The sequence below is a fragment of the Paroedura picta genome, chromosome 2 (genome assembly GCF_049243985.1).
Source record: "Paroedura picta isolate Pp20150507F chromosome 2, Ppicta_v3.0, whole genome shotgun sequence".
NCBI lineage: Eukaryota > Metazoa > Chordata > Lepidosauria > Squamata > Gekkonidae > Paroedura > Paroedura picta.
Genome location: NC_135370.1, coordinates 110,811,864 through 110,838,056, shown reverse-complemented (window position 1 = coordinate 110,838,056; position 26,193 = coordinate 110,811,864). Strand labels below are relative to the sequence as shown.

Below are 26,193 nucleotides of genomic sequence, written 5' to 3'. Positions count from 1 at the left end.
GCACCCCTCACTGCTGGCCCGCACACAACTTAGGGCCTGCCGCCCACACCCGCCGCTGCCACACGCACCTGTGGCTGAGGCGGCGCCGCCCCCAACGAGCACCAGTCACCCACCCGCCCCAGCGCCAACGAGACTTCGCCCACCGACCCACGCCGCCACGAGCAGGACGGCATGTGAGCCGCACTGCCGCCCGCCATTCAGGACTTGGGGCAGGTGTGGGGGGCTGGAGGCTGCCTTCTCTCGCCCCCGGGAGTGGCCTCACCACAGCGAAGCTGCTCCCGAGGGCGAGAGAACGCCGTTTGGGACTTGGGGAGGGGGGGGGCTGGAGCCGGCCTTCTCTCGCCCCTGGGATCGGCCGCGCCGCAGCGAGGCCACTCCCAATGGCGAGAGAACGCCGTTCAGGACTTTGGGAGGGTGGGGGGGCGGGAGCCAGCCTTCTCTCGCCCCCGGGAGCGGCCTCGCTGCAGTGGTGCCGCTCCCGGGGCCGAGAGAAGACCGGCTCCTAGCGCCCATTTTATTACTGAATAAAATGGGCTTTATTTCTAGTTGGAAAAATAATTCTGGAACACTCATTGACTTTGAAGACTATATGGTAAAGTGCCAAACTAGACACTGCACTTTCAGATATTTTAGGGGGTTTTAAGTCTTAAAGTCTAAGCCTCTTGTGGTGCAGAGTGGTAAAGCAGCAGACATGCAGTCTGAAAGCTCTGCTCATGAGGCTGGGAGTTCAATCCCAGCAGCTGGCTCAAGGTTGACTCAGCTTTCCATCCTTCCGAGGTTGATAAAATGAGTACCCAGCTTGCTGGGGGTAAACGGTAATGACTGGGGAAGGCACTGGCAAACCACCCCGTATTGAGTCTGCCATGAAAACACTAGAGGGCATCACCCCAAGGGTCAGACATGACCCAGTGCTTGCACAGGGGATACCTTTACCTTTTTACCTTAAGGCTTAAAGTCAGAGATTCCTCCATACCAAAAAAAAAAAAGTTCTACAAGTTGCAAAACAATAGTTTTCAGGGACAAGATTAGATTAGAATCCTTTTCTCAAAAATCTGATTGTGGATAGACAGCAAAAGTTCTGTATTGAAGGGCATATGATTTTTTGTTTGTTTTTAGAGGGGACATGTCTGGACTCTAATGCCTTTTTTTTATAGGTAGGAGCTCATATGAATGTGGAACAGGTTACCATCTTATTGAGAACTAGTTCAAAGTGTAGTGGCTCTGAATGGGCAGAAAGGCAGGATATTAATGCTATAAAGAAAATAAAATTATAAAAAGCATTCACCAACATAACCATCTTTTACTTGATTACCACTGCAAACCATTGAAACAAAATGATACCATGCTAATTAGTTCATAAACTAGATGAGAAAGGCACCTTGGCCTCAAATATGTGCCATTTTATTAATGCAGAAACATGAAAAACCTGCTTTTGACATATGGTAATTTTCAAAGTGTAGGAAGTTTCCTTCTAGTTAGTACATGAACTTGAAGACCTACACCTTGAAATGGTAGACAAAAGGTTTTGCTAGTTATATCAGTTGGTCCACAGAAAACAAGTTTTTAATATCCTTTGTTGTACTGTTACTTTAACAGAGTAATGCGTTGTGCACTCCCTGGCATGAGTGTTGAATAGCTGGAGAGAAGAAAGAGTCAGGGAAGAGATGCCCTTGGAATGAGAAGGCTGCTAGGTGGTCAGAAGGGGTCCCGGGGGAGAGGGGAAGACCAAGCCACCAATATTCTAGTTATTCTAGCTATTCCTAGAGTAAAAGCTACAGCAAGTCACCACATGCAGAAGGACTATAGCTCAATAGTGAGGCACCTGTTTGACATGTAGAAGGTCCCACGTTCAATTCCTGGTATCTCCAGTTAAAGATCTGGCAGTAGGTGATGTGAAAGACCTCTGGTCTGAGACCTCATCAGTCCAAATAGACAATAATGACTGTGATGAATCAAGGGTATGGTTCAGTTTAATGCAGTTTCATTTGTTAGGCAGCACCTCATTTTAAGAATTTATGTTCTATACTGTCAGCCAATTTGCCTCTTAGCAGTTTACCATCAAAACACAATAGATAAAACACACACATATGCAAAACTGGACAAAATCATAAAACCAGTGGCTCTGTTTCAAATACAAAAACAAACTATATTTTAAAATCCGCATTCTAAAGGGGGTTGGGCTAGATGAACCTGGACGTCCCTTCCAACTCTATGAAAAGCCGCATCAAATCTTTACCACGGTTCCTCTAAATATTAGTGAAACAGCCATCTGGGCAGCGCTGTCCAGGACACAGGAACCGGCTGTCTGGCCAGCGCTTCCACTCCAGCGGGCTAATTGGGACAGCCCCTGGAGCGCCCGCCTCCATTGGCCGCGCACAAGCTGCTCACCCAGCCTCGCCACCAGAGGTTTCCTAGCCAGCAAGGAGGGCGCTTCCAGCTCGACCTGGCCACCAACAGCCAGCGCGGGCCAAGCTGAGCAACAAGGATCATCGTTCTGGGGAGACTCTGATAATTTACAGGTTAGTGTCAGAGATGGCTGGCCCGGGGGAGGGGGCATTTCCATGGTTCCTTGGCCTGCGAAGGCCTCTCGCAGGATCTGTGACGTGGTGAGAGGCCTTCGTGGGCCAAGCGGTTGCTCCCGCGAACGCCAGCCTGGCAGGGAGGGCTTTCTGTAGCCCCTAGGCCCAGCGGGGGGGGGGGGGCTTCCCCTGGCCCCTTGGCCCACGAGGGCCTCTCACTACATTGCGCACGTGGTGAGAGCCCTTTGCAGCTACTGCCATGGCCCGCCCGGCGGGGGGGAGCTTTCTGTCGCCCCTTGCCGAACCGTGGAGCTACCAGGGGAGGCCGCAGGAGGCCTTTCCCTAACCTTTCCAAGGCCCATTTTTAAAATGGGCTTTCCTGCTAGTGTATATAATAAAAGAAACTTCCAAACTCGTCAAAACAATGTCTGGGGAAAAGATGAGTTTTTATAGTGTGGAAAAAAATGCAAAATTCTCTGTTGCATGTAGGAAAGGTATTCTACAACTGGGCACCACAACCAAGAAAGTGCTCTCCTTTGGCACAACCCACTTTACCTTAGAGTGCAGAGATAGCACTGAGCCATCCTGGCAACAAATGGCACAGTCATTTTCATATCCTGATCCCAGACTACTTACTACTAGTGCAGTTATTTTGAAACTAGAGTCTTATATTCCTCAGTCAGCAATCTGGCAGCTGCACTTCATACCAACTGAAACTTCCCAGCTGTCCAAGTATAACACATCACTGTAACATAACATGGATGTGACCAGAGCATGGATAACCAAGTCCAAAAGCCTACCCTTCAAGGACTATATACTTCTCTTGACACTGTTTGAAAGTCATTCAACAGAGATAGGCAAGTATCTGTGGAAGTAAACTGTAGCTATCCCTAAAACAAAACATGGTGGCATACTGTAGCTCCCCTGAAGTAATATGGAGAAAATATAACACAAGTCCTCAAAGATTAAACTTTCAGAAATTATTAGATATCACATAACATATAAATGCCAAAACCGGGAACAGAACCCAGAAGTCCCTGTTTAGGCCACAGTGACGTCAACAGGATTATATTCATATTTAAAGTTAATCACACACTCCACTAACATGCCTAATTGAGGCTTCAATTTGCTGTTCAAACCAACAGACCAGGGTAGTTAAACCTATGTAAATAACAAAAAATATGAAAAATAAAAACAGAGCCAATTAGATTCATTAAAATGTGAATTTATTGCATAGTAAAATGAAAAAAAATCATTTTTCATGTCCACATGTGCCAGTGGCTGTAAAATTTTATGATTTCAGTTCAACAAGTTAAAAGAAAAAAATCATATGCAGACTGTTCATTAGAGGAGCAGATATTTTCCTGCAACGGCTGGGTTGCTAAGGCTGGTGTTGGTCATATTAATTATTTCCATATATCCCAACAGCTTCCAAGTATTAATGAAAATTTTATGTTTCATCCAAAACCTCAGACACAGCTACTACTCATATTCTCAAAGTTGCAACCACCCAGATGGAGCACTGAAATAGAGACATGTGCATTAGAGGGCCAAATCACATCCCACAACCAATATGTTGTTTGGCCAACTTAAATCTCCAGACACATCCAAAATGATTCATATCTTGGTCAAATCTTAATTTTTGGAAATTGCTACTTATAGTGAAAAGTCTCTCTAAAATGCAGATGAACACAGTTTATGTAATCTACGTTTTGTGCTTTATCAGTCATACAACAACAAGGTTGATTTAAAACTTAAAAGCCCTTCCCCCATTTTTAGCTGCAAATTTCTGGAAAAATTCTTCTCTTCTTAAACTGTAGTTCTCTTTAAGTCACTGTGTTGAACCAAAATAGTAAACATTCTTGATTTTTAAAAAAAATAATCATACAACCACTAAAATTCTGTTGGATCTTAATATCTGAGGTTATTGGATTATTAGAGCAAATGTCATATATCCACAGCAGCACTACAGAAGATTCAGACCACATCTTCGAGTCTGGAGTTCACGTCCTTAGATTCAAGCTTAGAAACCTGTAAATGGAAAGGATAAGCAGCAATGTTACAAGTTCCCACCCTCCATATGAACTTACCTGCAAATTAAGATCTGCCACAGAGGCCCATAGCTGTGTGACACTCACTTGCAAGTTCAGTGGGTGTCCACATGGAAAAGACCTTTTCAGCAGTGATACCAGAAAGGTGAGATCTTCTCCCCCCCCCCAAAAAAAAAAAAACTCTGTGCCTACCTTCATATGTTTTGGGTGGGGGCAATTCACTTTTTCTTTGCTTTATATTTTTTATATAATAAAATAGTAATGTATAGATGTATTATTGGTATTTGCAGGGGAATTTATTAGCTTTCCAATGGTGCTTTAACACTTGAAGCTGTTCACTTGGTTCATGAGTGATAGCTCAGAAAATGTAGGGAAATTTTTATCTTTTTGTATTTATGATTAATCATTGAAGACAATCATAGATCTGATCTGCTTTAATGATCTTTATCCTTTATTACATCCAGAGGAACACAATACTTAAGATGAAACTCTTCTTAAGGGTAATTCTTTAAGGAAAGATTTCAGACAGCAACAAGTCCCAAACAAAATGACACTTCCCAAAAGCTGATTATAAGAAAATCCTTCCGAGAAAGAGTCTTGCTCAAACACAGATAAACAATCAGCTTGGATGGCTACAGCAACTTAAAAACATGTCTGATGGAGGGAGGCTTTTAAAAAAAATGATCTTCCTTTTTTGCTTCTATACTACACTGGGTCAAAGAAGAGTATATGTTAAGTTATATCCTTCTGGTGGTTTTTCTGTGCCACCTGATGTTTTTAGGATACATCCCAGGACACTGCAGAAAAAGTTTACACAGCCTTCAGTCTGGATGGTACCCCAAGATTAAGCCGTTGCTTCTGGGTTATCAGTCCTTCATTGAACAGTAGAATTCCCAGCAATGCACCTTCTAAAATCTGTACTGACCTAGAATGACACAATCATAGAGTTGAAGGGGCCATATAGGCCATCTAGTCCAATCCCATACTCAGTGTAGGATCAGCCTAAAGCATTATAAGTAACTGTCCAGCTGCTGCTTAAAGACTGCCAAGGGCCACCTCCTTAGGTAGCCAATTTCACTGCTGAACTGCTGATATCGTACTCCATGTAGTTTAAACCCATTACTGCTGCCATCAGGAACCTTTCTCTGCCCTTCTCTGTGACAACATCTCAAATACTTAAAGACAGCGATCATGTCCCCTCCGAACCTCCTTTTCTCCAGTTTGAATATTCCCTAGTCCCTCAGCCTTTCCTCACTGGGCTTGGACCCCGAATTGTCATTGTTCTCCTCTCCACCCTCTCAATTTTGTCCACATCCTGTTTGAAGTGAGGCCTCCAGAACTGCAGCAAACAGCAGAGAAAATAAAAACTAATTTTTTAACCTAAGCCACTTTTACTAACATTGATTCTCTAATGCAGAAGTTACTTGACCAGATAGTGTTCAATCGATTTTCAAAGTCCAAAGTCCAAGACAGCCAGCAAAACCCATCTAGTCCAGAATCAAGAGGGAACTCAAAGCAGATGAATCCAGACAAAGAACAGAGACTGGAATGGAGTTTATGGCAAACTGCCTGTGATGGCATGATTTTAGTTGACCAATCAAATATTTTCCTAGCCAGGTGACTATACTTCACTCAAGTATTGCTAACCAATCAGATGCATTGTCAGCATGAGACCACATACTCTGCAGCTATACAGAGGTCCAATGAAGCAAGCCACCCTCTCTCACCCAAGGGTCCTTGCACTAACAAAATGGAATGTATAGCTGAAACTCCCTCCCAGTTTCTTGGCCTTGAAACCTCTAGGCCCCATGACTTCATCAGTACCTGTATTAGACTTGTATCTCTCCTTATCTTGTTCTCTGTAACTGCAGTCAGCATGACCTCAAATTCCCAAAGAGAGAGAGAGAAGTTCCTATGACTTTGTAGGCGCAAGCCTGAACCAAGGTTTCTGAAAAGCAAAGAGACTGCTAGGCAAGCTTGCCTCTTGACATCCACTACCCTTTCTCAGAACTCCAAAAATCCCCACAGACTTAATAAAGCTGGGGGGGCCTTCAGCTGGGAGATGTTGGAATTAACATGGCTCTGAATAAAGATACTTGTTTAAGTCAGCAGCAGAAGCCACTACATTTGCCTGTGTGTAGACCAGTTGTGTGCACATAATGGGTGAGGGCAGAGTCGCAAGACTGATTAAAGGGGACCTGAAGAATCAATAGGAACTAGGGGTACCACCTCTCCTGTTATGCACACCAGGAAAGCAAAGCATCATGGTTGCCAGCATCATACCTTTTGCACTCTTGCCACCACGCAAGGCTGAGAGCAATGACAATATTACACAGGCACCTGGCAAAAGCTAATGATTGTACCAATATGCTGGATAATTAGATACCTAAGCCCCGATTAATCATGCCCATAAATTATTACAGGCACAGAATGATTTTAAAAATATGACCCTGCAATAATATCCAAATGAGCTCTCACTGAACCTAGCAAGAATTTTTTACTGCTGAATTTGCTATGACTGGGTCAGGTCTACAGTTGTGGAAAAATTAATGGAAAAACAATACAAAGCTCTTTCCCCCCCCCCCCCCCTTAAAGCAGGACCTACATGGCATCTTTTATCTTGAGTTTCCAGGAAGTCAGATACTATTACAGCATGTCTGGCATTTCAGGGACGTGGGAATTAGCATTTTATTGCATGCATAAACATATTATTAAAGGTAGCCAAGGTGTAAATCTTTGGCAGGCAAAATGCGGAGGTGTTAACATTCCTCTGCCCAGTACTTTTGCAGCAAAATATATTTCTATTGAATAATGTTCAGGCTGTGACGGAGGACCACAAGCCAGTCATAATTATTATGGCTGCTTGATGTTTTCCATACCTTCCAGTGCCCAGTCTTCAGGTCCATATCCGGGTCTAAGTACAGATTTGTTACTGATGAAAGTCCACCTACCTCAAAACCAAAGTGGCAGACATAATGAAAGTCCTACTTTGTGTTAGGTCTTTATAACCCTTCTTTAGGGAAGGAAAACTGGTTCAAACCTGCCCTATGCCAATGATTTTTTTTTTAATGAGTGCTTTGGATGGGATAAACTCATTTTGTGCAGGTGTGAGAGCATGTATTGCAAAAGAAAGTAGCATGGCCATGAACATCCAAAGCATGCCTGCAGAGACATGCAAGTGAGAACAAACACTGTGGGAAACAATGTGGTTTTCCCACTGACACTTCATGCCACCAACACACATCATACAGTTCATACAGCTATATCAACATTGGCTCTACAGACCTCAGCAGTTCATTTCCCTATTCACAACAACTTCTATCTCAATCTGGATAGATTTATGATCCCTTAAACAGAGCCACTTCATATTCAATATTCACAGATATAAATGCAGATATAAACTAGTTCTAGAAACTAGACGTTTTAAACAAATTACACATCCAACAGAGGCTTCTGTACTATGTATGGAGAATCCAGTCTGCAAACAGTGGTCAGCCAGGAATTTCAGTGAGTGACCTTGGGATACTCAATTATTCTTGGAACCTATTGTACATCAGAATACTGATAGAATATGAATTAAACAAAAGTAACCAGTCAGAAATAAAATGAGCACCTGAGGCTTTCATAACACTTATTTGCTTAGCATACAGACATATAGCAATCACTTTCCATAGAATTTTTTATTTTCTGCCCACTAGAATTTTACATATGCACAAACACCTTCACAGCTGCCAGTCTTACCTGTTCATCTATACACCTGAACTGCCAGGACCATGCAGAATTGTAAAGGAAAGGCCTCAGATCAAACCGGTTGTCATCAGGACTGTAGTTAGCAGCGTGGTAGGATGGCGTGAGAACAGTCATTTTGTGTCTATTGATTGAATACATTTTGAAGAAATGCTTAACCTTTGATGCCACCTGGTGTACAAAACACAGAACAACAGAGTCCCAAATGAAGTTTTGTAAATTTTGATCAGAAGAAATCTAAATAAGAAAAATTCTCTAGAAACACCAATTTAGTTTTACGCACATGGAATAACACATCTACTACTCACTAGTGTTTAAAGTATTTAAAATATATTTAAAATATCAGAGCGCGAAGACAAAATCAGTATCAATTCACACATATTGAAAATGTTTCAATTTGTTTGTGATGGATGTGTGGCTGATTGAGAAACACGCCCACACACTCTCTACCTTCTCCCCTCACATGGCAGATGGATGTGATGTCTGAATCCCTCCCCATGAAGCATACATCCTCAGCTGACCAACCATGGGACTGTTAAAATGTTGACATTGTTAAACACTGTTTGCTCTGCTATCTTTGGTACTACTGTTTTTGTTTGTCATGGTTCCAAAGTTATACTGTATTGTTCCATGTGAATTGCCCTGAGCTACTGGGGTGGGTGGCATATAAATATAAGAAATAGAAAATAAATAATAAACAGTGATCCAATATTTCTGGAAATGCCTTACCATACTTCATCTCCTATCAAAACCAAGCTTATTTTACTTCTTTAACATAAAATGTTATCAGTTTTAACTTAGCATATAGTACTATATTTATGGAATATAGCAGTATAAAGGCCTTAATTTTCTAAATACACAGCTCCTCCGATATACCCAGTATTTGAGAGAACATGGAAAACTGCTGTATTCTATTCTACTTTAACAGTTCTCTCTTAATTTTTGCCATCTGTAAGGCAAAAAAAATTAAACTTGAAATGAGAAAGCCAATGTTGTGATATAGAAAACAAATATACTATTTGGACAGAAAAGATCTCATTCAAATATCTCAAGGTAACCCCACAGATAACTCTTTTCTTCCCTATTTTTCTCTAGGGAATTGACAACTGAAGTAGTTATACTTCAATTTCTGCTAAATGATCACTCTGCAGACCACATTGTATGTGGCTAAATTTTCAATGGTTGTACATCCAAGCTACATCCAAGATCTTCTTTTAAATTATTTTTATTCACTTTGTTTGATTGTATCTGTCTCTTCCTTTTATTATGCCAATAAAGGTAGCATTATCAAGCTAAACTTTGTAAAATTGAAAAGTCAGAACTCTTTAATGATGCATTGTCAAATACATTATCTTTACACCGCCCGTGGCGCCCGCGGGCGCCACGGACTAAATAAAACAGTAAGCCCTTGGAAGGCGGGCTGTGTCCGGGATGAGGAAGGGTGCCGATTGGCCCCTTCCTCATGACAGACTATCGGAGGGACCAATCGGCAGGCGCGAAGCGCCTGCCGATTGGTCCCTCCGATTCCTTGCCGGAGCAACTGCGAGCCGCGCGTAGCGCAGCTCGCAGTTGCTCCAAGCCAGCCGGCCTCTAAGAACCTCTAAGAACCTCTAAGAACCTCTAAGCTCTAAACCTCTAACCTCTAAGCCCGCGAGCCGCGCCCGCAGATCGGGCCGCGCCCGCGGATCGGGCCGCGCCCGCGGATCGCGCCCGCGGATCGGGCCGCGCCCACGGGCCGCGCCCGCGGATCGGGCCGCGCCCACCGGCCGCGCCCGCGGATCGGGCCGCGCCCGCCGGCCGCGCCCGCGGATCGGGCCGCGCCCGCCGGCCGCGCCCGCCGCCGCCCAGGGAGCCCCCGGCCTCTAAAAACGCATCGCCGGCACACGAAGATGGCCGCCGGCAAGAAGACCGCGCCAGGGAGCCGCCCGCCGAAGGAGCTGCCCGCCGAGAAGAAGCCACCCAAGGAGCTGCCCGCCGCGAAGGAGCTGCCCGACGTCGCTACAGCCCTCTCACCGGTAAGCTACCTTTCCTCACCCTGCCCTCGCCAGTCCCTCGCTCTCCACCCCCCTGCTAGGGCCCATTGTATTTGGAATGCAATGGGCTCTTTTACTAGTTGTATATAAATCTGTGACAAAATTATTCATATTTAAAAATAAACATGTCCTTGAAAATATGTTATATGTGTCCACAGTAAACACAGGAGTTATCTTATGCTGCAGAAAACAGATTACAAAAGTGGTAAGCAGCAAAAACCAGATAATACATACAGTGTACATGGTAACAGACTGTGCTTTAAAAACAAAAAAAAAGTCATCCTCTTGAACTGCAAGGAATGGGGGTCTCAGGAAAGTTTTGTTACCTCTGCTGGGGTACAAATGTCTTTCCACATGTTAATCAGTTTGCAAAACATGCTGTAAGGTCCAGTTTTGGCTATTTTCCTTAGTTTGCCATAGGTGGAGAGCTCAGCATACGTCATTCCCATGTCTGCCTGAAATTAAGCACATACCCCACAAGCACACACAAAAAGAGACAAGACAAATAAAAGAAATCATGAATTTGCAGCTGATCCCCTAATTTATCAAGAGTCATATGACACTGACTCATATACATATTTCTTCTAGCCCAATACTGTCCACTTTGTGGTTACTCTACAGCAGGCTTTCTCAACCAGGGTTTTGTGAAACCTTAGGGTTTCTTGACAGCCCTGGAAAGGTTTCCTGAATGGGTGGGAGTTAAAAAAAAATTGACCTGCTCCCTCTTCCAAAATGTTCAGTGATGGGCCTGGAGGGGGTGGGAAGGGATCCAGGGTGGGTATGTACACAGCTATGCTTCCCAACCATATTTTGCAAGATTGCACCACTTCTGGATAGATAGAGCCTCTTGTGGCGCAGAGTGGTAAGGCAGCAGACATGCAGTCTGAAAGCTCTGCCCATGAGGCTGGGAGTTCAATCTCAGCAGCTGGCTCAAGGTTGACTCAGCTTTCCATCCTTCTGAGGTTGGTAAAATGAGTACCCAGCTTGCTGGGGGGTAAGCGGTAATGACTGGGGAAGGCAATGGCAAACACCCCGTATTGAGTCTGCCATGAAAACGCTGGAGGGCGTTACCCCAAGGGTGAGACATGACTCGGTGCTTGCACAGGGGATACCTTTACCTTTTACCACTTCTGGGGTTTCTGAAAGCCTGAAGAAAGTTTCAGGGGTTTCTCAATGGTAAAATAGTTGAGAAAGGCTACCCTACAGGCTTAGGGAGAAATCTTCAAATTTTCTGTGTAAGGTCCTTGCTCTGTTTAAGACCCATGCTCTTCAGTACTTACAGAGAAGGTTGCTCAACAAGATCCCCTGTAGCTTTGAGGCTGGATGCCATCAACATGCATGATGACACACAGTTTTATAATTCATTATATTATCTAAGCCTCCAGATGCATCTCACTCAACTCCAAACCAGTGCTTAGAGATTGTGGTCCAGTTGCTAAGGCAGAACAAGCTGAATCCAGACAAGATGGAGGTAATGCTGGTTGGGAAGACTAATGCTTTTTTTTTGGGGGGGGGGGGGGGACAGATCCACTTGCTTTGGATGAAATTGACATTCAGAGCAAATTATGATTGGGGGTGCTCATGGATCCAGCTTTGCTGTTTGAAAAACAATATGTATATGGAGTGACAACTCTCTCCTCTGACTTAGCTGATCTGGCCATACTAATCCATACTTTTGTAACCTTAGGGTTTTACTCCTGTCACGCATTCTATATTGGGATGCAACACTTAACACTGCCTGGCCATATTAGTACAGAAAACCAGTCATTTCAATACACCGTGAGATAATTCCGTTAATTTATTTAAAAACTGCTTTAAATGAATAATGATTTAAGGGAGTACCTTCCATATACAATTCAAGGATCTACTGAACAAAGAATGCATCCTAACAGATATGTGGCTCTCTGGGCTTTGTGAATTCCTAAGAACTTCTCTGTGTTACAGGGCATGCTAATAATGTGCAAAAGTCTGCTCTGCAGGAATGACAGAATGATGCCATTGCATCGTGTCAGCCTGGGAACATTCTGGTATGTGCCCAGTGCAGTCTCCAAGGAGACTTGTGCAGCTAAAATATTTTTGAGAGGTATGCAAATGTGAACTGATTTGCTTATTTAGTATCGGTCAGAGACTGCAGCTTCCCTTGTTGCTGATTTGTTTTTAAGTGTGAATGCCTACACAGCCATATATAAGACCGACAGTGGATTTCATACTCACTATTCTTTACCTCATCTGTTTGAGCTACTTGTCCTTCTTTCAGTGGCTCTAATTCTGCAGTTGGTGGAGCAGACAGAATGCTGTGTAGGAAAAGGAAATCCATCAGGTTATGAATACACGTGAGAGAGAGAGAGAGAGAGAGAGAGATTCCTGATAGAATAACTTTTTTTCTTCCAGGGCTGAATATATAAAACTACATCAGACCATTAACTCATTTATTCCAGTGTTGTCCATTCTAATTAGTAGTCACTCTCCAGGATCACAAGCAGAGGAAAGTCTTCCCCAACACATATAACCAGGGATTATTTAACTGGAGATACCAAGGAATGAACCTGGAAACATCTGCATGAAAAGTATTTGCCCTGTCATGATACTTCCTGGTGTTCATCTACTCAGCATGACCATTGCTGGAAAAGCCTTATTTCCATAACTGTCTGAGCGTGTTCTACCTACTAAAAATCCAAAAATGATCAACATAAATAAATACTGCAAATTATTATTTTGCCAAAAGCTACATAGATGGATATGATATATCACAGATATAAAGGTGAATTTAGCCAACATAAAGTTTTAAGTATTGTTTATTCAGATTTTACCCCAATCCATTTCATAGTTTAATAATTTTTTCATGCTCAAGCTACTGGGCAGCATTATACAACATAGCTGTCAGAGGGTGGAGAAAGGGTGACCAGCTATTCAGCTCCACAGTCCTCTGTTCTTGAGGCACTATGAGAACTCCTTGTTTCTGGAACGGGCAGAAAATGCCACCTAGCGCTGAGGGAGACTAGCTGCTCAGCCCTGAAGGAACTTCTGTTTGAGGGAAAGGTTTGCAATTTACGTGAAATGTTTAGTGCTGTCTATTGTATGGTATTGTTTATTTTTTAAAAGGATTACTATTGAAAGCTGTTTAAGGCAGGATAAAAGCATTGTAAAATAAATAAATAAATCTGTATGTAGCTTGTGCAGACCCAAATGAAAAGATGTTTTTTAAAAAATCTTCAAACACTATATTATACACTTCCCAGTATATCTCTGTAATTCAGAAAAACCATCATAACTACTCTAAGGCACCTCCATGCTATCCAATAGGACTGAAAATTGTATTTAAAATTAATTTATTCATTCATTTATTAAAGCATATCCCACCTTTCAAAACAGCTTATACTAATAGTTTAAACATCCCCAGCTTAAAAACAAAGATAAAATAAGCCTCAAATCCCCATCCCTTGAAAGACACCTGCTATTTAAACCCCCCCAAAAAGCCACGTCTTACAGGACCTCCTGAAGTCTCCAAAAAGAGAGCTCTTTCACCTCTTTGGAGACGCCATTCCACAGAGCCGAAGCTTTGATGAAAAATGCCCCATCTCTGGTCGATGCCAGACAGGCTGCTCTAAGTGATGGGAGAGCCAACCAATGGCTGCCTGATGACCCCAGCAGGTACACAGGGACATCTGGATGTCATCCAGCTGAACATTCACCAACAGCAGGGAGCATTCCATCCCCACTTTTAGTGGACTGTCTCCTCTTGTTCACTAGTACTCTATGATATAATAATACACACCTTGTCATGGAAAACAAGGACTTCTAGCAGGTCATTTCAGTAACCCTCCCCCTCTGTTATCTTTGTAGGGCACGGTGAAAGTCTCTCTGCAACTGAATGCATCTGGCAAAAGAGACTTAGGCGCATGGAATGTTATGCCATAATACATTTGTTAGTCTTTAAGGTGCTCCAAGACTCCTTTGTGTTACTGAGTATGTCCAAAGAGCACACATTCACCCTAAAACTACCCACTGGGGAAACACGATATAAATATATTAATTAATAAATCCTTTGTAAGGACAATATTTGCAACAAACTGGGGAGATTCCACTCAACACTGATTGTACTTTACACATGATGTCATTTCACTGGAGGTCCCAAGGTTTTTTTTTTTATGATATATCGTGTTTGGAAAGGACTATCTTAATGCAGCTGGCCCCCAGGCAGGGGTAAGCAATTCCTCATTAGACAGGGAAACTACACCAAACATAACCATTTTTAATAAATGATGCTATTGTTTGTTAGGTATTCAGAATGCGACTAAAATCATGCTAGAAGTCACAACAAGAATCACAATAAGAATTACAGTTCTTTAATAGTAAGTTACATGCAGGAGGAAGAGGTGTCCAGATTCTAACTCAATTTATAACAGAATACGAGGGTAAAACAAAAAGTATTGCTACAAAATCACAGAAACCTTGATTAAATAAAACTATCAAAATGTGAAGCTTTTCTCCCCTTTTTTTGGCCATATCTTTCATCTAGGTCTACACACTTCTGAAGGCGGTGTTTCCATCTCTCTAACTTTTCCCCTAAGAATTCTGCGCTTTTCGATTTACACCAAGTCAAAAAAGTAGTTTTGGAATCCTTGAGGGACTCAAATCATGTTCCTTTTTATTCTTTGAGTCTGAGAAACAAAAAGAAGTCTGAAGGGGAAAAATCTGGGCTGTAGAGTGGATCGAATAAGGTTTCCCTACGAAATTTTCATAGTACTGCCCTTTAGTACCCTTGAAGAATGTGCAGGTGCATCATTGTGATGGGAAGAAATTCCTTGACACAACTTTCCTGGTCTTTTTCTCACCAATGTAGTTTTAAGTTTTCTTAAAACTTCTTCATAATAAGCCCCCGTGATCATCCCGTATCATTTGAGAAAATTTATTTGGAATAAATGTTTTGTTTAGAATACCCCCATGTACGTATGAACTGGAACTCTAGTAGCAATACTTTTTAACTTACCCTTGTATATGCAGGGCCAAACCTTTATGTTTACCTTCTGAGTGCCGTTAGGTGAAAATTCTCGAGGCAGTATTGTATAAAACTTCTCAAGTCATTTTTGCTTATTCCACCAATAGGGTTGATATCAGCACTGGAGCAGTCATACTTTGTGAAATATCCTCGGAGACTGTGGGGCACAACAGAAATATTTTATTTAATATTCAATTCATGACGAAAGGGAGTGCAGTTGCTCATGAGATGTTGCTCAGTTAAAACAGTGCAAACATTGTTCAGGTTTTTTGAGGACAAATCCTGCAATCTAAAGCACGGCAAGACTTGTTTCCTAACTAAGCCAGACTTTAGACAGTGGTCTTTTCTTGCAGCAGCTCCACAGTTAATTTGTAAGATGCTTGGGCAACAGGACATTCAGACACCAATTTCCAAAAGCAGAGAAGGAAACCTTCTGTTAGGAACTAAGGAAAAGCTACCAAACACATGTGCACAAGCCAAGCCCTTGTATGCACCTAAAGTTTCTTAGAGCCACTGCCATCTCAGAAACCCTGTTACAGGGTACATTCAGCCTTCTCATTTCTCAGAGACTTGCAGGGAAGAATTCACAATGAACTACTCAAAAGACAATGCAAGTAACCACCGCATCCCACTCAGATATTACGGGTTCTTTTCTGCCATCTCAGCAAATAACCGCAGATAGTTACTTTCTGTTTATTCAAATATTCAGTCAATTTATTCAATGCAATGTGTAACCATTTTTTAAAATTAGATACATGAAATTGAGAGCCTCTTGTGGTGCAGAGTGGTAAGGCAGCCGTCTGAAAGCTTTGCCCATGAGGCTGGGAGTTCGATCCCAGCAGCCGGCTCAAGGTTGACTCAGCCTTCCATCCTTCCGAGGTCGGTAAAATGAGTACCCAGCTTGCTGGGGGGTAAACGGTAATGACTGGGGAAGGCACTGGCAAACCACCCCGTATTGAGTCTGCCATGAAAACGCTAGAGGGCGTCACCCCAAGGGTCAGACATGACTCGGTGCTTGCACAGGGGATACCTTTACCTTACATGAAATTGATTGAGAAGACCCTGGTTATGTCACACTTTGTTGTTGTTAAGTGCAAAGTCGTGTCCGACCCATCGCGACTGCATGGACAATGATCCTCCAGGCCCTCCTGTCCTCTACCATTCCCCGGAGTTCATTTAAGTTTGCACCTACTGCTTCAGTGACTCCATCCAGCCACCTCATTCTCTGTCGTCCCCTTCTTCTTTTGCCCTCGATCGCTCCCAGCATTAGGCTCTTCTCCAGGGAGTCCTTCCTTCTCATGAGGTGGCCAAAGTATTTGAGTTTCATCTTCAGGATCTGGCCTTCTAAGGTGCAGTCAGGGCTGATCTCCTCTAGGACTGACCGGTTTGTTCGCCTTGCAGTCCAAGGGACTCGCAAGAGTCTTCTCCAGCACCAGAGTTCAAAAGCCTCAATTCTTTGACGCTCGGCCTTCCTTATGGTCCAACTTTCACAGCCATACATCACAACTGGGAATACCATAGCCTTGACTAAACACACTTTTGTTGGCAGGGTGATGTCTCTGCTTTTTAGGATGCTGTCTAGATTTGCCATTGCTTTCCTCCCCAGGAGCAAGCGTCTTTTAATTTCTTTGCTGCAGTCCCCATCTGCAGTGATCTTGGAGCCCAGGAAAATAAAATCTCTCACTATCTCCATTTCTTCCCCATCTATTTGCCAAGAATTGAGAGGGCCGGATGCCATGATCTTTGTTTTCTTGATGTTGAGTTTCAAGCCAACTTTTGCACTCTCCTCCTTCACCCGCATCAACAGGCTCTTTAGTTCCTCTTCATTTTCTGCCATTAGAGTGGTATCATCTGCATATCTGAGGTTGTTGATATTTCTCCCTGCAATCTTGGTCCCAATTTGTGACTCCTCTAATCCCACCTTTCTCATAATGTGCTCCGCATACAAGTTAAATAGGCAAGGTGACAGTATACAGCCTTGCCAAACTCCTTTCTCAATTTTGAACCAATCAGTGATTCCATGTTCAGTTCACACTGTTGCTTCTTGACCTGCATATCAATTTCTCAAGAGACAAATAAGATGCTCTGGTATTCCCATCTCTTTAAGAACTTGCCACAATTTGTTGTGCTCCACACAATCAAAGGCTTTAGCATAGTCAATGAAGCAGAAGTAGATGTTCTTCTGGAACTCCCTAGCTTTCTCCATGATCCAGTGTATGTTGGCAATTTGATCTCTAGTTCCTCTGCCTCTTCGAAATCCTGCCTGTATTTTTGGAAGTTCTCGGTCCACATATTGCTGGAGCCTAGCTTGTAGGATTTTGAGCATAACTTTGCTAGCATGAGAATTCATCCTCTTCAGCAGCAGCAGTTGGGCCATAGACCTGGATCACTGTGATGTTGAATGGTTTGCCTTGGATTCGAACTGAGATCATTCTGTCATTTTGGGGATTGTATCCCAAGACTGCTTTTCCTACTCTCTTATTGATTATGAAGGCTATTCCATTTCTTCTGCGAGATTCTTGTCCACAGTAGTATACCTGATGGTCATCTGAATTAAATTCACCCATTCCTGTCCATTTTAGTTCACTGATTCCTAAAATGTCGGTGTTCAGTCTTGTCATCTCTTGTTTGACCACGTCCAGCTTGCCATGATTCATGGATCTGACGTTCCAGGTTCCTATGGAATAAAAATCTTTACAGCATTGGACTGTCTTTTCGCCACCAGTTACCTCCGCAACTGAGCGTCCTTTCAGCTTTGGCCCAGTCGCTTCATTCATTCTGGCGCTACTCGTACTAGCCGTCTGCTCATCCCCAGTAGGATATTGGACACCTTCCGACCTGAGGGGCTCAGCTTCCGGCTGAGGGGCTCAGCTTCATATCGTTTTGTCTTTTGAACTTGTCCATTGGGTTTTCATGGCAAAGATACTGGAGTGGTTTGCCATTTCCTTCTCCAGTGCATCACCTTTTGTCAGAGCTCTCTGCTATGATCTGTCCGTCTTGGGTGGCCCTGCATGGCATAGCTCATAGTTTCACTGAGCTATGCAAGCCCCCTTGCCACGGCAAGGCAGCGATCCTTGAAGGGGGTTATGTCACACACATTTACACAAAATACTCTTCAGTCCACTTTATGCATCTGACCAGGCACTCTGTACCATGCAGACTAAAACAGTTGACCAAACAAACTAAAATTAGAATGAAGTGTACAATGCTTCTCTCTGTGCCCAAGTCCTGACTGGTGCAGTGCAGAGATTAAAGATTTTTCTGAATTCCTAAAACATTGTCTGAAACACTGCACAGGAGAAAATGAGAAAATGGGACAATTGGCTTTGTTAGTGAGACTGCTGTTAACCCCATGTTTAAGCAGAATAGTATTTTCATGGATGCCAGCATTTTAGATATTTGCACAAACCATTGACAGTTTCATTCCTAATACCCGTGTTTTAAAATGTACACACCTTTCATCCACATTAGATGATCCGAGCACTAACAGTCCACCAGGAATTCCACGAGTCCAGAGACATAGCTGTGCAAACAGATAGGCAAACACCATTCTTATTCTAGCCTAGAAATAAAATCAGGAAACAAGATTTTCATGAAATGAAAACGGCAGGCTATATCAGAAGTGTAAACAGATTTCTATAGTGGCTAGTAAGATCAATAAAAAAATGACAGCAACTTGCAAATCAGCAATTTTTTTTAAATACTACCAGAACAGCAGTCAGAAAGTGAATTCTTCCTTTCCCACTAAGGACACTAACAGATGGTGCCAAGAGACAGTACAAATAAAACAAGTTATTTGAGTTTTACGATGGAGAAATCAGTTCAATATCCAACTCTGGAATAATCATAGTACCCAAAATCCATACCCAGGGAACCTTAAATAAGGTTCCTCCTCTGTAAGAGAGAAAAACTGTTCTTCCTCCTGGATCAAAGAGGAACAACAACAAACCATACTTTTATAATATTGTACCTGCACATTCTGTAAGGCCAGATTTTCCCGGCTGCTGCCTCCACATGTATAGTACTGGGGCAATCGTCCCATCACTGTGCTGAAAACCACCCAAACAGCCTTCACAACTCCATCTATGTTTATGTTTATATGATAACTGGGAAGAAAAGCACGTATTAGTTCTAATGAACAGTAGTCTCTGCATCTCTAAGACCCATTATGCACGGGGGGAATAACGCACATTCAGGGTGGAATAGCGGCGACTAAAATCACCGATAACGCACGGAGCCGGCTGCAACCAGCCGCAGCTACGGTGCATGCCGCCAAAAACGCCACGTTAGCGAAACGCGGAAGAAAGCGCAGCATCCGAGTGACCGGGGCGCAACCAGAAGTTGCGCCGGGATCACCTCGTGCATAATCGGTTACTCTGGGTTTTGCCGCTGTCGCGCTCCGTCCCGTACATAACCGGTGTGCTTCGCGTCTTCCCCCTCCGCGTTTTCCATGTGACCCGAAATCGCCGTTTCGGCGGCTGTGCATAATGGGCCTATGACTCAGTCAAGATGTTTGTTATTGGTCTTATAGTATTTTATTTTCCTAATATTTTTTTAAAGACTGTTTCATAGAACACTAGTGTTTAAAATATGGCTTAGATTACTATCACACAAGATCCTCAGTGAAAATATGCAATATCCACATTGCTACCATCTTTACAAAAGCCACTGTGTTCCTGCCTCCCATCCACATGTACAAAAGACCTTCAGAATTCTCCCTCTCATATATATTTTTGTTTCAGAAAGTGTCAGAGATAGACTGGTAACCCAGCTCCCAATCATTTGCAGTCACATTTCCCTTGTCCTTACCACAGCTCAGATCGTAACACTTGTAAAAGGAGCTACCTACTAGTTTGGCACCAGAAATGCCATCCGCATACAAATGCTGTATACTGGCACAGTGTTTCACAGGAAGCTATAACTTCTACAAACAGCTATGTTTTGGACATCCACATAAACTTGTGCAGCATCCACATGAAACAACTCCCAATAAGTATGGTAATGGCATGTGATACTGCATGTATTTTGGGGAAATTAGAAATTTGTAGACATTACTACTTTGGAGTAGAGTGCTACCCAGGTAAGAATAATGTTAATTTGCAAGGAGAGGGAAGTAGCTAGCAAGGGGGAAAGCTGTCCCAAGTCATACAGGAGAATGACTGAAGACACAGTCAGGATTGGAAGGCTCTCTGAAACCCTTGTTCATTCTCCCTTCTACCTGAAAAGTACAGATAAGTTTATTTCTAAAGGAGAGCATCATTTGGGTCCTTATTCACAGAGCCTTGCAGAATCCTAGAACTGGACTGAAAAGGGCAGTAACATACATTGCCAGGATCTTTAATCACCAGACCCTAAAAATCCAGCTCAAGTAGTTATAAACTAGGGATATCTCTTTGTGGTTGAGAGAGGTGAAAAGAGATACTAGCAGTAGCAGGGGGAGTTCAAGGTGCTTAGCAAGGTTCAATGACCTGATGTTTTTTAGACACTAAAGATTAAATTACAAAAAGTAGTGTATTTTAAGAGTGTTAGTTGTGGTTCTTAAACCACCTCTAATAACCACAGATGATTTTAATAACTGTTGGACAAAATACTGAGGTGAGAGAGGGATTCCATCTGTAAATGGCACCCCTATGGCAAGCATCAGCCTGTCACATCCTTAATTACACAAAATTACACAAAATTTAAACACCCAGGACAGATAATGAAACATACAATGAAGGCAAAAATCAGAACAGAATGCTACCAGATGGAACACAAATTTATGTATCAGGCAATCCAATGTGACAAGTTTTGTTTAGAAAACCTTACAACAGTCCAGTAGGGGTGATCTACATTGGGAAGCAGTCTTCTATGTCAAGACTACCAGTCTTTTTTAAAAACTGTGGGCACTTTTGGAATTCTAAGACAGGATAATGGAAGCAACGACAAAATGGCTGCTGAGGGAGGTGGAGGCAGCACTGCCCCAAAGGACATCCTAATGCAAGGGAGAAGAAGGATCATTTAAAACTACGCTTGGAAAAAAGAGTGAGAGAATAAAACTAAACTGGTGGCAGCTGCTGAGAAAAGCAACATTGTTTTAATTTGCACACTTAACCGCCTGGCTTCACCCACTTTCTGAAAACCCTTAGTGGGCACCAGGTGGCAGGTGCCACGGAGCCCAAGGGAACCATGTTGGGGACACCTGTTCTGTTAATAGCAGATGTAAATGTGCACTTGAACCCACAAGTACCATTACTTCTTAAATGCAACTAATTGTTTGCAATGAAAGTTGGACGGAGACTTGTAGGTTTTCCTTTACACTGCATATTTTATAAGATAATTATTTTCATACCTGCCTATTTCTTCAGCCAAAGATTTGGCTCTGTCATATGTATCCTGAGAAGAGTTTTCACTAGCCATGTAACAAGTTGTCAGGATGCGTCTGCAAAATTCCTGAGGATCCTTTGGTGAGTAGGCTTCATCACTTACTATCTTACGCACATCACTCAGTACAGCTTGATCTGAGGAGAACAATAAAGGGCAAATAAGAAGAAGACAGACATGAGCTGATTAAATAGATCTTTTCACAGCTGACTTTGAAAGGAGTTAGCATCTTTCAAAGAATTTCACAAAATTACACAACTGTGCTAGAATAAAATTAAAACTTCAGTTTACTTATGCAGTTAAGCTTACAAAATATCTGTCCAATGGACTTAGAAGGTTGTAAATCTATTTAGGATGGCAAGGTGTTCTTTTGGTTTGGGGAAAAATACATGGTTATGTTCTCTAGCAGTTCTCAATTGTATGTTTTAAATGTGTTCCAATGCATGGATCAATTGTCATTTAGAGTTTGTTAAACTAAAATGAAACTAAAATGAAACCTAAAGAATTCAGAAAAATATTTTGATTATGAAAAACAAAATTTGGACCCTGCATAGCACCTTTGAGTCTTAAGTGAAGGACAATTCCATTCATGCTCTTACTTTGTGCCAGAAGAACTGCATGCACGAAAGTATTCTCTGTGGAGATATTAATTCACCAGCCTACACAATCGACAGCTGACTTACAGGTAGAATTTCTGCTTGTACTGTCAGTTGTACAAATACAAATTTGTTTCAGGATACATGGTCAGATGTCTACTTCTGCTGCTTTAAAATAATAATATCTTGTAAAAACTCTTTCCATAACTAAATTTCTTACTGCTATTTCAGGATACACAACACCAGAAAGAATCTCCCTGAATTTCTTATGAGTAATATTGCTCTTATGTATTAGTTTGTAATTTTCTCTAAATTTTAGGTCATAGATTAGGATTTAAAACATCAACCTCCAAGAAAGAGTTCTTGTGTGACATTAAGGCTCCAATACTTGCTTCTTTTATTATTTTAGAAATTATATACTATGCTAAATATTTTAAAAATTGTCCCAGAGGCCCAAAATCAAATTACACTAGGTTATGTATTGTAGGTAGCAGGGCATAATTCAAAAAAATGTTTTCCAAGCTTTGTTCCAGTGACTACTGGGTCTCTTGAACACTTACCAGGAGTGATGCACTGCGAACATCAGCAATGGAAGGTAAGTTTTCATAGACAACAGCTTTCTAGCCATTACTGCTCTGCCCTTGTAGAGTAGGTCTGCGAGATAATACTGGAGGGCCTTTTAAGAGCACATTCAGTTCATACAGAACTATGGAGAGGTCCAACATGCCTAATCCATGCCACAGAGGAACCAAGTGCACATCCCTAGAATATGCCCCAGAAACTTTCTGCGGTGTGCAGAGGTTCTAAGGAAGACACTCATGGATTTTTCAGCATACAAATGTTGATGGGGAGGTATAAAAAGCAATGCATGACATTGGAATCTACAGCTCATCTTTGGCAATCTCACTATTCAGGCACACTTACTTCCATTCCATATTGCAGAACAAACTTGAAGACACATTGAGTACACAATGCAGGCTGTAGCAGAACTGTCTACTCCACCACTAAGCGGTAAGAGAAATCCTCCCTTAACAGATGCAAGAAGAGGGAGAAAAACCATTGTTAGGAACCAAGTGACTTGTCTCTTCAAAAAACCAAATATTTGTGTTTCTTCTGCATTCATTATGTAAACTAGCTTGTGATTCAAGCAACAGTTCCAAAAGAATAACATGATTGCTCATTCAAGACTTTTTAGCAGAAGGAAATTCCTTTTCCTATACCATACAAAGGACTCTTCTGGATCAGACACGTGGCTTGTCTAGCCCAGCAACCTGCTCCAGACAGCAGCCAACCAGTTGTCCTGGAGGACCATGAACAGGCCATAGAGACTGAGATCTTCCCTTGATGCTGCCTCCCAGCACTGGCATTCAGAGGTCTGCTGCCATTTAATATTTAATATGGCAGCTCCCTTTAGTCTCCATGGTTAGTAGCCATTGATTGACTGACCTAGCCTCTATGATTCCATCTAATCTTCCCTTAAACCCATTTGTGCTCATAGCCACCACTATATCCACAGGGGGCTATTGCTTCAATTTAGTTGCTCATTGAGGAAAGTAGTATTTTCTTTTGTCTGTTCTTATGCCCAGTGTGAATTCATTTTGAATCAATATGAAATGCAGAAACACAAATAGGTGGTTTTCTATCAGGAGGATTGCAGGTAGCACTGGTAATGTTATTAGGATACGAAGTAACTATTGAAAGCCTCACTTCATGCATAAAACACACAAAATGCAAGAGAACTGTGCTGTGAAACATCACGCCGCTTATCTTTCATCTCTTTATCCCATCTGCAAAGTGACACTAAGCATTGAAATTGTGGAGGATGGCGAGCAGGAATCAGAGGGTCATACAAGAGAAACTGCCTCACCAACTATGCCTTTTGTTGAGCATTTCAGAAGGAAGGTGTAAGAAATGGTTCCTATCAGCATCAGTTGTACTAAAAATATGTTTAAAATGTTGGTGATTGGGGATCCTTCTTACCTGTTGACTTCGCCTTAAGTAGTCCCAAAGCCAGAAAGCAGGACCAAGGCTGAAAAGTAACAGAAATGTTTCAAGATAGAAAATATAGGTCATGTAGGAATTTACCCCCACAGAAATCCCATGCAGGCATCAGCCATGCAATGCTCTCCATTTATATTGTGCCCAAAATGTTCACTACTTATTAAAGACAACAGCTAAAGGCTGTCTGTTATGCAATATGCGTATTTTGGTCCTGAAATTATAATCGCATTGCATTCATCAACATCATCATCAGTTATGTATAAAATGCAGTTTTCTTTTTTCAAGTGCATGCAAATAGCAAGTAGGAAGAAAACATGCAGAGTCCCCCTTTGCATTTGTGGGGGGACAGGATTGTTATTATTGTTTAAAAAAATACTGGCATTCTTCGTGACTAAAACAAATGTATTTGAGGCTGGAAGAATACCTAGTGACAGCCTGAAGACTACAGTCCACTTCATTTAGCCACAAAATGAATTTGCACTGTTACATTAGAAAAGCATAATTAACAATAGCTAATTTTAGACAGCAGTTCCTAAGCACATTAAACAGAAGAGCACATGTCACATACGGTACAGTTTAAGATGGTATAGTTTAACAACAGAGGCAAAAACAGCGGTCCCAACTGAAATCCAATTCCACTGAACATGTTCAGAATTAAACTGCTAATTCATTATTATTATTAATAAATGTTTGACATATTCAATTCACTCTTTGTTAAGTTTTAATCTTCACTATAAAGTTTTACATATTAAAAGAGAAAAAAAGCAAATATTTTACAATGGTAGAGGCAAGATGAGCTGCAAGATGAATTTTAGTCAGTCTCATTCCCTACATTCCCTGAAATCATCCTATAACTGGGGTGGGGAGGACAGACATATTACTCAAAGATCTGAAGTCCATAGCTCTCAACAGTTCCCAGTGCAGCCTTTCAATTAAGTGCTACAGCTGGGACATCTTTCCCACATATTAGAGGAATACTGCTGTCCACAGACTGCTTCAATATCTGTAAGAGGATATATTTATTTATTTTATTTGCATTTATATACTGTCCTCCCTTACAGCTCAGAGCAGTTTACAGAAATTTGCTTGTGTTTTAACAGTTGTAGGAAGAAATAAGTCTGGGTGCCCATTTCCCACTTTTTACTACTCGCTCATGGACTGCAGTGCCTCCCCATTGCATTCCCTGAAGCCAATGGACTGGGTCTTGTGCTAACTGGGTGGTGAAGCAGATTTGGTCCTGTTATTAGAAGCAAAAAAGAGGAGAGCTATTCACCACTGCTCTCTTGCCCCACACAGTATGCTACAGTAGCAATTGGGAAGCATGTTTGTTCAGTGCATAGAAGCTACAGGAAGGGATATGAGTGGGTTGGCGACTGCCAAATTTTCACCTACCTGATCTCTTCCTCTGGACTATGATACCTCCACTGAATTGGCTCACTTGTAGGCGTGTTTATGTCATCAGACCATGAAAGGGCAAAATTTACTTTTATCCTGAAATACGGGATTACTTTGCTCGCCTAATCAAAAAGAAAATTAAGAGAACATAAGAAACAGCAGGATTTATCCACAGATGTATTCTTGGTTTTTAACTTGTTCTGGAATCCACCAGCTCATTAAATGCTTTAGTTTTGGTTTTGTAAAGAGTCCTGCCTACCACATATTACATTAAATACATTAAGAAAGAGATGAGAGAATACAGATAACAAATTCTTACTGCTAAATTTCGAGACGATATTTCTGCCCTGTAACTTCGGACATCTTCCAAATCAAGTGTGGCAACCAAGACTTCCTGAGAAAGACAGAAATATCAACTCATATGGTACAGCACACTCTTTGCTACGATTTGATTCTATCCGCTGTGGGGTTGCTCCTAGCATATCTTTT

The 26,193-nt window shown here is 42.1% G+C and overlaps 1 protein-coding gene across 10 annotated transcripts in view; it reads right to left on the bottom strand.

The window, feature by feature from the left end:
- Positions 1–3,728: 3,728 nt before the first annotated feature.
- The window catches only part of NADSYN1 (NAD synthetase 1), a 40,866-nt gene continuing 18,401 nt past the window's right edge, over positions 3,729–26,193 (bottom strand). For 5 of the 10 annotated variants that reach the window (XM_077322071.1, XM_077322064.1, XM_077322068.1 and 2 more), the window contains 12 exons: positions 26,024–26,098; positions 25,702–25,826; positions 24,289–24,337; positions 23,233–23,335; positions 21,681–21,849; positions 19,320–19,455; positions 18,805–18,911; positions 15,375–15,506; positions 12,565–12,644; positions 10,677–10,801; positions 8,312–8,488; positions 3,729–4,550 (listed from right to left, as the gene is read on the bottom strand). In XM_077322071.1, the coding sequence (XP_077178186.1) occupies positions 4,497–4,550; positions 8,312–8,488; positions 10,677–10,801; positions 12,565–12,644; positions 15,375–15,506; positions 18,805–18,911; positions 19,320–19,455; positions 21,681–21,849; positions 23,233–23,335; positions 24,289–24,337; positions 25,702–25,826; positions 26,024–26,098 (1,332 nt within the window). In that variant the 3' untranslated portion in view covers positions 3,729–4,496. Of the gene's footprint in view, positions 5,496–8,311; positions 8,489–10,676; positions 10,806–12,564; positions 12,645–15,374; positions 15,507–18,804; positions 18,912–19,319; positions 19,456–21,680; positions 21,850–23,232; positions 23,336–24,288; positions 24,338–25,701; positions 25,827–26,023; positions 26,099–26,193 lie in introns of those variants that run through there. The other 5 variants (XM_077322065.1, XM_077322066.1, XM_077322069.1 and 2 more) reach the window with 5 other exon arrangements.